Source organism: Cyprinus carpio, chromosome A14 (genome assembly GCF_018340385.1).
Source record: "Cyprinus carpio isolate SPL01 chromosome A14, ASM1834038v1, whole genome shotgun sequence".
Taxonomy (NCBI): Eukaryota; Metazoa; Chordata; class Actinopteri; order Cypriniformes; family Cyprinidae; genus Cyprinus; species Cyprinus carpio.
The window spans coordinates 7,040,778-7,055,157 of record NC_056585.1 but is presented as its reverse complement, the minus strand read 5'-3'; the positions used below and the strand labels follow the sequence as shown (position 1 = coordinate 7,055,157).

At 36.4% G+C, this 14,380-nt stretch overlaps 1 protein-coding gene across 6 annotated transcripts in view; it reads left to right on the top strand.

The window, feature by feature from the left end:
- Window positions 1-14,380, top strand: part of LOC109101715 (glutamate receptor 3) — a 110,104-nt gene that overhangs the window by 84,023 nt on the left and 11,701 nt on the right. For all 6 annotated transcript variants that reach the window (XR_006161605.1, XR_006161606.1, XM_042769816.1 and 3 more), the window contains exon 12: window positions 3,477-3,675. Coding sequence is in view for 4 of the 6 variants with exons in the window: in XM_042769816.1 (XP_042625750.1) it covers window positions 3,477-3,675 (199 nt within the window). In the remaining 2 variants the exon portion in view is untranslated. The remainder of the gene's footprint in view (window positions 1-3,476; window positions 3,676-14,380) is intronic.

Genomic DNA, 14,380 nt, shown 5'->3' with positions numbered 1-14,380 from the left:
TTTGGGAAATGAGGAGACCAGTACCCCCGACTCTCCCAACCTGTTTGGGGTTGTGGGTGAAAGAGAAGTTATTGGAAAGAGCAGCAGGGGTTGCAGTGTCTTCAGGTTTAATCCAGGTCTCAGTCCAGCCTAAGAGACTCAGAGCTGACTCCACAGGCCCATAGAAAAAGAAAGGAGTGCAAAAGAAGAAGTGTGGATTGGATGCAGGTTAGCATAATAGCGCCGACTCCTGTGTGTTGTGCAAGAGTGTTTCCATTGAGAGACAACAGGAATATAATGGAACCACATGTTGAAAGTGGTGGAGAGAGGAAGAAAATTCAGCGGCCAACAGCATACAAACTAGCACAAAAAATAAAATACCAATCAATGCACATCGCTGTCAGCGGCTTTCTAGTTAGCACAACAAAGCCTATAGCATGCAATGTGGCTTGAAATCTAAACTACTAATTACTGCACAGCTAAAAACAAAACAAACAAAAAACACAAAACAATAAAATAAAAAAGCATTAAACTAATTAATCCTCCCTACTAACAGATATTTATTCTAAATGACAGAAACAGAAAACTGATATGAAGCAAAACACTTACGTACTCTTGCTGGTTTCACTGACAAATCACTTTATCCTGAAGAGCAAAGTGATTTGTCATTTTAAATTTATGTGAAAGACAAGTTAGGTCAAAAGTAATCTAAAAGTAATCAAAATGTACTCTGATTATATTACCTGATGTGTAATGCAATAGATTACATTACTTACTACATTTTTTGTCATGTAACTTGAAATCAGTAACAGACTACAATTTGCAAGTAATCTACTCAGCACTGCTCACAAGCACATTAAAAACATTACAGCTCTAATTTTGAAGGTAATTTCAGTATTTCACGTTTGAAAGATTATGCCGACACAGCTCTACTTTTAATTTATTCTTTTGTAAAGGATTAGCTGAGCTATTCTCATTTGACTCTTTTGATGAATTTCTGTTTTACCTGATTCATTTATTGTTTGAGAAGTCCTGCTGCAGCGCTTTGTAGGCATCTGTGACAGAGATGTATGATTATTCACATTGTTCTTCCATCCAACAGCAGGAAGTTGATTAATAATGACTCCGTTGTGTGGCTCACTGTCATAGATCATTTTGTAGAGTCCCTTATATTCCCCTGTGCTTACTTAAAAAAAAAAATAATAACAATAATAAATACTAATACAATAAAATAAAAGCATTTATCAATATATCATATATCAATAAATTATTTTCCCGTAATTCTTCTATGATTTTTACAGTCAGTGATTAATGGGTAAGAAAAGACCAGATTTTTAATCTAGTCTTGAGGCCATATTGAAAATGACTGAACAATGCAAACCCACATATGGAAAAAATAAATAAAATAAAAGCATTCATCAATGCGCTCAATAAATAAAAAAGAAAAAACATGACTGATTGATATACATTTAGATTTGATGTTTGAATTCCATGTCAATGCAATTATACCTTTACTATCAGGAGTATTTACCATTGCACTAGATGCACATGCAGAACACAGACAGATATATTTTAGTTTAATTAATAACTATTTATTTGCTTGTTAGTTTTATTATATATTTATTCTATTAATGCAATCATGCCTGCAGCTCATAACTAGCATTTGGCCTGGTCTGTTATACCATAGTTATGTTGAACACTATAGGTTTGATATTACATTTTACATGACTGTATGACTGCAAAGTTTAGTTTTCAAATGGCGCTACAATGTTATTAAAAATCATGTTAATCTAAAATTCAATAATTCCATTAGATAAATCCACTTTGTATATACATTTCACAAACCCGCATGGTTGACAGAGCACAAAGTCTTCAAAAGGACAAACCACCTTACATTCAGCTGAAGGCAAGAACACTTTAGAGGAAATAATACAATCATTGATCCCATATGTTATTTGATTATGCTATGCTAATATATTGTCTAGGCAACAGTCAATAAATGCACAGCTGGAAAACGAGCTTTGAAACTCAAACTTTTGCCAGATCAGAAAGAAGACACAATCTCTGTTAATATGTGTGAATATATTGCCACCTTGGAATAATAAGGTTCTATATGCATTCTGGGCAGTTTTTAGATATTGAGCTTCAAAGATTTGCATTCCATATAGCAAAAATGATATGGGGAACAATTCTCTCTTATACATGAAACCAAAATATACCCTAATTGTGTTCTAAATGTACAATATCAAAATCCTCTCAAATTTGTAAATGGGGATTTTTGGAACAGGTCAAATGCAGATAGAACCTTCTAAAATTCTAAAAAAAATATTTTTCCACTTTGAATTATAAGGTTATATTTTGCAAAACATTAATTGAAACATTAATATATATATATATATATATATATATATATATATATATATATATATATATATATATATATATATATATATATATATATATATATATAAATATACATAAAATATACATTTTTTTTACCGTTCAGTGTTTCAAGTCAAGCATAAAAAGGCAGTGCAAAATAGTTTGTCCAGTGCAGATGTTAATTATAAGTAGGAATATGGTGGGTAATTATTGCAGGAACAGTGATCTATTCGTAAACAATGACGTATATGCAAACAAAGAGCGTTCAGTGTGTCGGCGTCCCGGTGTGGGTTAACAGGTTAAGGGATCGGAAACATTGAAAAATTTCATTTTACAATGAAAATATTTCACATTTAATATTTCCTGCTGTCACAGAGCAGTTCAGCGACATCCCAAAGAAAGTTGATTCTGATTGGTCCTCTTGTGTGCATTTAAAGTGCAGATTGGCTCACAGATAGAACCTTGTAGAACAAAGTTAGAGTTCGACTTTGGAGATAGAACCTTTTTGTTTTCGAAATAAAAAGACCTAAAATGTATACAACTGTAAAAAAAAAAAAAATAATAATAATAATAATAAATCACATAATGTAAATAAATTATCACAGAATAAGAATGTGAATTTGGCAACAATGTCAGATAGAACCTTATAATTCCAAGGTGACGATATTTTGTTTGTGAAAATGGCTTTTCTATGTGGCTAAATAAACTCAGGATTCAAGTCATGTATTTCAATAAAGTTAGCAAACAAAAAAACAGCTATTATGGCTTAGTACAAAGAACGAGACACGGCCACATCACTTTAACATTGCAATCGCTTCCTCTATGATAACCACGTTTAACAAATATTTAAATTGATATGCAACTCATTTCTTAATCTATTGTTCTTTTTAGGTTTAACCAGGGTGAAAACTTGTTGAGATGTAAACTTATTGACATTAAAGGGATAGTTCACCCAAAAAATTAAAATGTCATTTACTCATCTCATTTCGTTTGAAAACTTTAACACAAAAAAAGATATTTTGAAGAAATAAAAGTTAAAAAAAAGTGTGTGTGTGTGTGTGTGTGTGTGTGTGTGTGTGTGTGTGTGTGTGTGTGTGTGTGTGTTTGTGCATCAGGTCCTTATCGGGCAGAATAGTGGGAGGCGTCTGGTGGTTCTTCACCCTCATCATAATCTCGTCCTACACGGCTAACCTGGCTGCTTTCCTCACAGTAGAGAGGATGGTCTCTCCCATAGAGAGTGCTGAAGATCTAGCCAAACAAACAGAGATCGCATATGGAACCTTGGACTCAGGATCAACCAAAGAGTTCTTTAGGGTGAGTCTCCTACCGCTTGAGAGAGTTCTGCTTCTGCACTGATCTTCCACTGAGTTGAAATCAGCAGGATTAAAATACAATGGCTGTGCACACTTTCAAGTCAGAATCCATCCTTTAGTTAGACTTGTGGCTGTTAAAGAAAAGAAAGAAAGGTTCTCACAGTGCTACTGTTTGTTGTTCTTTTTTTTCTTTTTTTTGTCAAACCTATCATTCATTTAATTATTATTCATCCAAATCACTCTCTATCCACTCGATAGTGCACTTTGTGCCATTCACCATACAGAACATTGGAAATATGCAAACAAATAGCCAATTTCAGTTGCAGCTTCAGTGTCGTTTATAGTGTAAGGGGCAGGACAACTCCGATTCTAGATGGCATTTGATTGGACAGAAAATCTAATGAGAAGCTGAAGTGCAGAATGATGTCATCAAAGTCATTGAGAGAGGCTTGCATTTTGAATGCATTTATCTTCTAAATGGAATTTTGTCATTGTTTTGGTGCATACTAGCTTACTTTAAGGCTAATATTCATACTAATGACAAGAAGAAAAAAAGAAAATTGAGACTTTATGTGCTTTCACAAGTATATGATTCACAAGTTCAAGAGTTCAATTGAAGAATCATTAACAAGTTGAACATGCAGGTTTGTGGGTCAGTATCTACTTCATCCAACACTCATTTGGATCCTGTTACTTTTTTTATGCTGTGAGAAACCACTCCAAATAAATCAGTGTGAGTGAGTTGTCCAAATGATTCACACTGATTCACAAACTTATTCAGATTTTTTATATTTATTGCAAGGAACTGAGTGATTCATTCACAAAATGGACATCACTGTTTGTGACTCTAAACAGCGGACAGAAAATGTTCTACATAAAACTTAAGTGTTGAAATACTGCCAGAAAATTGTAGTGTTGGCCAGTGGTATTTTGCAAATTAATTACTACCAAAAGAACAACACGATTGTAGCAATGCTACAGATCAACACTGCTTTTTATCTCAGTGCAGCTGCTTGGCTGTCTGTGACCCCTCAGTGGAACCAGACAAACATTTTCACACTTTTAAGAGCCCTTAAAAACTTACTATTTACTCAGTATAATATTAATGAATAAAACATTTGAAGTTTATATGGTAATTGCGAACTAGATGAACTTTTGAATGGCCAGCAATAGAGAAGCTGAACTCAGCACTAGAGGCAGTGCAACACCAACAGCTTGAATAGCTTTTCACCAAAATTATGATTACAGGAGCAGATTGATAAAGACTTATTTTTGTGTGGTTCCTTGTATAATACTGTGTTATGACCTCTATACAATTTTACCATAGTGCACAATTTGTAAACTAATACATCTGGACTTGAGCATCACATAATCAGTTACATATGGCTTTTCTGCAGCAAGTAAACTTGCTCAGTAGCGCCCCTGGAACAGAGTTGCACTTGTGGTAACGAGTCCTGTGGAACACAATCACAATAAAGGAGCTTGAAGAGTTGTAGAATCCAACTAAAGTGGCATGACTTTTTCACTTTTGCTTTTGTTAACACTATCAATTAGATTTAGTTTCAAATCCGTTTTACATTTTAGTGTTATTTAATTTTTTTTTTATCCGTTTTACATTTTACTTTACACTTTAATCCCAAACTGCTGTGATACATACAACAAGCAGCATAATAAAACATTGTCAAATTCACATTCATCTGTTTTGGATAAAACAGAAAGCAATTTAGCACCATTCATTGGACATTTACTATGTCACAAAACGTGCAAGAAGCAACGTAATATCATCATCACCACAGGCACTTTTTTTCCCAGTGAGCCTGGTTTGTAAAATCACCTTGATAACTATAAAAATCTAAAAAAAAATAAAATAAATGAACAATGCCACTTGTAATCTGATTAATTGACATTCATCTATGCTGTATTTTGGATGCTGGTGCCTTGGTGTTTCCAGGTTTCTTTACTAGTATAGCTTGCAGTACTTTTTTTGCCAACCACCTTCACCAGTTAAATCTGGCTCAGCATGGAAATTCAGTACAGCAGGGAGACCACTTGGGGGCTTGTTGTTGGAGAACAAACAAAAAGAAATATCAGCTCTGCCAAGAGCTGCAATCGCTCCTTTCCCACACCTGCTTGTTAGGGAAATTCCTCTCTTTTAGCTGAAACAGTCAGTCAGGTCTGCGCTATACAGCCCTTTTTGATGAAGCAGTCATTAAGTCAATGGAGATGATTGCTGTAGGTGCTGTGAACAACCTTGAGTTAGCCTGAGCTGTCAGAGTGAAGGAAAGGCAAAGGCAGACCGGCAGCTCTGTAGCCTAATCAAATCCTGCATATGGCCACAGAGGTCAGCTTAAAAATCGTAATTAGTTGCTTTACCTGGGCCTGCAAATTGTGCGTAATGAAAAGTGGCCCAGAGGGTCAAATAGTACACTTGAAAGATATTTAGAATAAAGTAAGCAACACATCCATGAGCACATTGAGACCGACATTGCAATTAGGGCTGAAATGAGCTATCTGCATGTTTCTTTAAAACTTCATAACTGCTTGCTCTACACACACATCCATTAAGAGGTGTGTTTAATGCCCTGTCAGCTGCAGGTTTGCACGGCGGCATGCGTTTGATGTCATTAAAGGTTTGCAAGTCGACAACCGAGGGGTTTGTGGATCTCAAATATTCTATATAATGAGTGTCCTAGTTTCACTCTACAGCTTTCAGATTTCCAATGACATGTGTGAACTGCTATTCCAAGGGAATTTTAATTAAAAGCACAGAGGTTTGACGGGGGGGAAATATCCTGATTAATGGACATACAAGCTCGATTTTAGATCTGTTTTCAGGAAACACATTCCAGTTTAATTAGAGCCATACGGCGGAGAACAGCTGGATGTTTCAAATCATCCACAACATTTGGAGCGAGACATATGTCATCACCTTTGACACAACCCCCAAGTTTATTATTTATATTTAATTTGTTTGCTTGGTTTACTCAACATTTATAAATAAATATTCCAAAGTTTTTAGTCTATGGGTGCTTTCACATCTGGCCCATTGTTTTGGAACCTGGCGCATGATAAATTAATATAACGACAGCTATATATATACAAAACATCAATAAGCCCTCAAAGCTGTTGTAGTTCCATCAAAGCTGGTTCCATCCTGATGAATGACAACTATGAGCGGAATTCTGTAAAATAAACTGTGGAACTTTGACAAATGAGAGGACAGTTTACTTACATGTGACTTGTATTAACAATTTTGGTCTGTTTAGAAACTTTGCCGTGTGAAAGCGAACAACATCAAGAATAAAAAGCAAAATTGTAATAATTTTAATCCCTTTTTTGGAACGAAGCAATCGATCTACAGGTGTGAACGCACCTTATAATGCCTTTTTGTGTTCGGAGCTCAACTCTGCACTCAGAACCAACTACACATTGTCTCAATATTAAGTAATGTCCTGAAATTTATAAATCCATTATAAATCCTAGCATCATACATATATTATATATATATATATATATATATATATATATATATATATATTATATACACATTCTACATATTCATCATTTTGGTAACACTCTTTTAAGGACCAATTCTCACTATTAAAGGGGTCATATGACATTGATAAAAATAATATTATTTGGTGTAATGTGATGTGTTTATGTGTGTAATGATTGGTCAGAAGCAAGTAGATCAATTTGCAGCACTTTATTGAATAAAGCAAAGTCAACAACAGGCAATGGTCAATCGACAGTAGCAGGAATATCAGAGGCAAGACAGAGGCAGAAACTATACTGGGCAGGAGTCAGGGCAACCAGCAAACAATCTGAGTTCCAGAAGGCAAGATCACAAGGGTAGGCGGCAGAGAATCAGAGAAGTGAAACTGTCCAGGGTCATACACAGGAAAACTCAGAATGGCACGGAAATGTCAGCCGAGGCAAAACAAGACTTCACAATGAGTGTGAGTGAGCACGCTGGTTAAATAGGCCAGTGATGAGCAACACCTGTGCAGGTAATCTGTCCAGTACGGGGTTATGGGAAATGGAGTCCGGGATGAAAGTTAATACTCGGGTGAGGGTGCCCTCCGGTGGCACTCTGAGAGAGCCACAGAGGTCTGATTCGTGACAATGTGGTTTAAGGTTAAAAAAACATTATTTTCCACATACTGTACATTGTTGTTGCTCCTCTATGCCCCGCCTTTCTGAAACACGTTGATTTTTACAAACCTCATTGTTCTAAAAATGCGAGGTGTATGCTGATTGGCCAGCTATCCAGTGTGTTGTGATTGTCCAAATACCTCAAGCGTGTGATGGAAATGTTACGCCCCTCACCATACTGTGATGCTGTGTCCCGGCGCGACGAGACAAAATCCAATAAAACCTATTACAAACGAGGCATTTGTTGCATCCAGTGAGGACATAATTACTGATTATAATGATTTATACTGTGTTTTTACACGTTGTATATTGGCTGTGTAAACATAAAACCATGTCTGCTTTTGTGATCAGACAAACGACAAACAAAAACTGCTGCTCTTCGCTGCTGAAAACTCACGTTTGAATCGTCAGTGGCAAATCCTTTATATATGAAAACGTACTAACAGGCTGTGAGCCAGAAGCACCAGACTGTCCTTGCAAAGTTGTAACTGCCTCACTTTATAGAAACAGCCTTTGTAGTATTGTAGGCAGAAGTATTGTAGGCTACTGGTTCAGGAAACAGTCCTCATCCTCCGTAAAATGCGCAGCAGACATCTGAATATTTGGGTTGAACTGTTCTGGAACAGAGTTGTAAATACAACTTATCCACTGATTTCTAGTTGTGTCCTCTTTTTGAAGGCCAAAGAAAGTAGTTTTGCTTTCACAACGAAACAGCATCTCCACAACATGGTGCCGGCGGCAACAGTGAGAATAAAAGTTACGCCTTCTTTCTTTGAGTGAACATTTGGGCGGTGTTATGCAAATCTTCCCACATCATGACATAGAGATTTGGCGGTGTGTTAGAACGAGCCGTTTTAGGAGGGCGTGGACAAGTCTTAACTTTTGTAAAGAATATCTCTTTGGATTAAAGACTTCAGGCTTTAGTACTTTACAGATCTTGTAACACTCCAAAGAGAAAGGAACAATTGAAATCGCATCATATGACCCCTTTAACTAGTTGCTAGCTTATTCTGCATGATCATATTTAAGATCCCTTAACCTGACCCAATACCTAAACTTAATGACTACCTTACTAACAATTATTAAGCAGCAAATTAGTTTGAAACAAAATACTTAGTTAATAGTGAAAATTAGTCCTTATAATAAAGTGTTACCATCATTTCTTATAAATTCAAAATAATAATAAAATAAATAAATACGATTCTTAATAAGTACTTATCTCTCCTAGTACATTAGAATCTATGAAATAAAGTGTTTGTTACCTTTAACTGATTTATACAGCTTTATCTTATGGAAAAAGGACAGTCCAGTCAGATTTAACCGAGAGCTGTCTCCTTGAAGAGATGAAATATTGCATTTATTAAAAAGGAGATATGGTGCATGAAACTGTTTTTTATTATTTAAAACTATCACTGTACATCTGGCCCTGAGGAATCTGTGATGATTGAGAGAGTCGGCTCAGGTTATTCCTGCACTGAGCAGTCAGCCGGGCGATGCTGTTAAAATGCTATTCTTCACTGACAGGTCTTAGAGCAAAGGAGGGTTTGTTAAAATCTCAAACAGCGAAGTGTCATTCAGTTTGTCCTACTGACAATGGCGATGATTCGTCTGACATTGATATATATTTATTCTCCTCTGAAACACAAGCAGTTTTATTGAAAGAGCGCAGGCGGTGTTATGTGGTGGTGGATAACATGTAATCCTTGATCAATATCTTCTCAAGCTGCTCACATCTGTTTCTCGCATTAAGAACAGCAGCCGTCTTTCTCTCTCTCTCTCTCTCTCTCTCTCTCTCTCTCTCTCTCTCTCTCTATCATTCACTTGATGCACTGCAGGAGCTCGTATGCTCACAAACTCTGGTTTCATCTGTTAAACAAACTGTGTGAAAGAAATTATTTTTTGTCACACCCTATTAATTTATAAATTTAGATCATTGATTTCCCAAGGGCACACTGACAAAGAAGTACAATGATACTGCCGAGACATTTTTGGCACCACGGCATTACTGTTGAGAGAAACAAAAACTTGGCAACACTTTATACTAAGCATACAGTGATAATGCACTTAATTAGCAAACTATTAGTGAGATCTTCATTGATTACCTGTAAATAATGCATTATTGTTGTTTAATTAGATCATATGTAAAGAGTTAGGTGAATGTTAGCGTTAGTGAGTTATTATCAGGTTGAGTCTGGTCAGAGCTGGCTTGTTCAGATTTGTTCATGTGTTTGCCTGAGCTGGTGAAAGTTTAAAACCGCTCTAGCTACCCACTGGGCACATTAAAAAAAAAAAAAAAACAGCCTGTAGCTTCACTTTTCTGTGTGGTCTGTCCAGTCCCGTGCACGGTTAGTCATGCAGTTGTATTTTAAACTTTTATATGTGTTACAACAATTGAATGCTAAATGAATGTTGAATGTGCAGGAAAGGCTCCGGAAGTCTCACAGCACATATATTATTTCTAATCCAAACCTATATATCATGCGTAACTCCACGAGCTGCATCCAGCATGATTCCCCGAAGCACGAAAACACTTTCACAGCTGAGGAATTATGGGAAAGGGTCACTAAACCTTATACATTATACAGAACAGTATGCCTGGCCGTGAAATTAAAAGCACCTCACGCACCGAACTTTCCGGACCTTCAGGCAAAAACTCTAGGGAAACGCAGGCTGAAATGCCTGAAAGTTGTGAGTTAATGAATAAAATAACTCCTAGCAGATGCTTTTTGATTATCTTATGCAATGACATTCACACATACTTTCTAGAAGCGCTGTACACTGAGTAAAGCTTCCCGGCGAGTAACAACTCAAGCAGTGTACTGCAGAAAAGCAACAGGCAGAGAGGAGAAATATGTTCCATCTGGAAAGCGAATGATTTAGAAATAAAGCTCTAGTGGAGAGTGAGATGGTGTGTCTGATATGAGGTGGATGTGAACAGCACCATAATAAGCTCTGTGGCAAGGACAGAAATATGAGGAGAGGCTGAGAGACGGGTATGATGAAAGCAGCCTGCAATGTGTGGAATATGATTACTCGGGACATACAGCTACTGTATATCGATTAATACACAGATCAAAGAGCTGTGTTAGAGCCAGGGGAGGACTGTTTGTAATGATCCCAAACTCTTCAGGTTTCTTTTACAGCTGAAGAGGCCAAATACATGTTGTCCATAATATCTAATTAAAGGGACAGTTCACCCAAAAATTATTGTTTGCTGTTAATTTACTCTTCCTCAGGCCATCCAAGACGTTCTAGATTCTTCAGTAGATCAGTAAAGAAGATTTTCAGCTGAAACCGTGCTCCTTGGTGATTCATAAAATGCAAGTCACCGGCTGCACATTTTTGAGAAATAAAAAGTATATCAAGGAACACATGATTTGCTTCAGACGATATATTGAGATCTTTTGAAGTGAAGAAACTGAAGATTATTTACAACATTATTACCTGTAATCCAAAGCCTCAGGCAAGAGAGATGCTCTGGTCCCTGAACAAATCATTATTTTGAGCTGGTTCTTGTTAGTGAACCAGTTCACCAAATCTAAAGAAGCATTCAATTTCAGCATAACCAACTCAAGAGCCTTACAGAGCCGCAAAGAGTTTGTGGTTTTTAAGCAAACATGCTGCAGAGATCCTCGAATGTAAAAAGATCTTCAAACTGTTGAGCGTTTTCTCACATCAGAGGCATGTGTGACAACAGACTTTAGCAGCAGATTTGTCCCCTGTACGACAGAGACAGCGCAGCAGCTTGAGTCGTCACGCTGTTTAATTCTGCTCTCTGAAAACTACCTGTCTTCCCAGACGTGAGCTAACAGTCTTCAGAAGCTTTGCTCCTCACCCTCTCATGGCCCCGTGGAGCAAGAGCAGCAGTAAACACTTTCCTTTCCATCGGAGGTGACTCTAATGTGAAGTTTATATGCCAGGCTGCGCATCTGCAGTGCGGTGACACTTTCATTTTTGCAGGCTGAATGATATGACCCCTAGCTTGGCACAATGTGGGCTCTGGAAACGCTTGACAAAACTGAAGGGAGGAGAGAGCGGCTGAGCTTTCGACTTCACGTCACTCTCGCAGTCGGTCAGGAGCAGTCGACCTGTCTCTACTGTCTCTACTCTCTGTTGTTATTCGCACGTCTTCAATAGTTGAAGTGACATATTGAAGTAGAATGGAGACAGTTTCAGAGCAACAGCTCTATTTTGAACCAATTTAGTATTGTAGGACTGTCTCGCCTCGAAGGAAGGTGTAAAAGCTTCCCATTATAGCTGAGGTAGTAGGGTTTGACCACATAACATGATGTAAGCATGTATCCTGTGAAGCATTTTATCGTGGTACAAAACTGCTAATATATGGGTACTTCACTGAATGATCACTATATTTATTAACCTTGGTATTAATATGCTCCTTTAAGGTACTCCATGTGAAAAAGAAGTGTTCTTGAATGCATACTTGTACTTCAAACAAATATTTATGAAATAAAAGGACACTTCCATGACTTTTCATGCTTTTCATGACTGATCTGTTGACTTAAATACTAAAGTACATGTAAAGTATTTGGTTTTAAATTGATCTGTAGTGTGTTATTCAATATTACATTTAAAGAAAATATATTTTAAAATATACTATTTCTATTCAAATATTTTAAATATATGTTACTAATTTGTAACTGTGTGTAATTACAAATATATGTGTGATTTGTGTTTAAAAGCTTTGTTTTTACTATAAATGCTTTTCAGTACATTTGGCAGTACAGTTTAACCACATTTCAAAGACCGCAGAAGTAATTATGAAATTACATATAAAGATGTACTTAAGTCCTACTTAAGTGGGTCATAAAAGTGCTCTTCAGTTCAACTAATGTCATTCAATATAAATGATATAAAACTGCAATATATTTTAATTTAACTGCAAATAACATGCAACTGAGTGTGTGAAAACATTACATCCAGTTCATACATAAGCATAAAGTACTTTTTTTTTTCATAACAAGTACCCTTTTAAAAAAGTATGCAGAAGTGTACTCAAGGGACATCAGAGAATACAATAGTACTACTCTGGTAAATGTCAAAAACATGTGGTATTACCATGACAAAAAAGGTACTATATTCAGATAGGTAACACCCATGGGGACAGTATATGCTTCTGAGTAGGAAGACAGTTTTGGGACATGTCCCAGCACACAATTTTCAGTGTACTATGATTTAAGGGGCATTAATTATCATCTTGAATACTATTAGGATAGATGATATGCCAGTTGGGAGACAGCAATATTTTTGTCATGCATTAACATGAAAACACTTTTTAGAAAATCATATTTTTAACATATTTGACTTGACGTGCAATGAGTGAAGTACAGTCTTCATAAATGATTCACAAATGACCTCTATTGATATACTACTCATGCAATATTTATTGTGTTAATAGTAAAATGTGTTATTATTGATAGGGTCTGGATCTAAATTTTGAGTTGTCAGTTATTCTCTGTCAGTAGCACCATATATAACACTTTTCTAAGTCTGTTAATGTAAATGGAGTTGTTTATCGACCTTGATGCAGTAAAACTGCTATTCCTGCAGTTTCACTCGATAGCATTTTAATTACGGATAGCGATGTATCCATTATTAATAGAAACCATAATGTGGTAGCTGTGGGCTTTGTGTTTAGTTGTCGTCTTGATTCACAGTTAACAGCACTTGTAATGACAAAAACCCAGTATATTTTAATGCCATTGGAGCTAACGGCTGTGACCAAATTGAATTTAACTCGTGTTCCTACCGAATTCTGTAGATCCTCCACCAAAAATGTCTGTTTTGTACAGAATGAATGCAAATAACTCTAGACACTTACAATTAGTGTCCCATTATTAGCAAAATGAGGGATATGTTATATGAAATAAACAGAAGGAAAGATAGCTAGAATGTTTATCATTCTGAATGTCCCATAAGTGTGACACCCTAGATTTGTCATCATTTGGATCCTTTTCTGCAAAGTGTAGTGTTGAATGCATTCGTCACCCTGTTACACAAGTTAATATATGATATTTATTCTGATTCTGGTGTACATTGCATTTTGTCCCAAGAAAAAGGTTTCTACTTTAGTTCTAGAACATCCCATAAGAGTTCAGTGATTAAACCTAATGTTGGAGAATTATTATATAGTCTAGATCTGTGTTTGGGGGAACAGACATGCAATATATACAGTGCAGCAGTAAAAACAGCCTCATATTCTTCAGCTGGTATATGATCACACACAACAATCATTTAAAATAACGACTCCCATGATAAAACAGCCCGTAATGTTACACATCCCCAATCACATTTGACAGTTACCAGCAGATACAAAGGGCTGAAAGCATCCTTTGACTTTATTCAGACATAAACCAGCCCAGATGTAAGCAATGCCAATGGACAATTTTCTTTCAGCTGCCAGGTTTAATTCTCCATTCACCAGATGTGTTTTTCCTCATGTCTTGGCACTGAACACAAGTGCTTTCTGAATAACAGCCCTGCCATAAACTTCTTTGGTTCTTTGGTGATTTTTAAGGCTCTATTATTGTGTC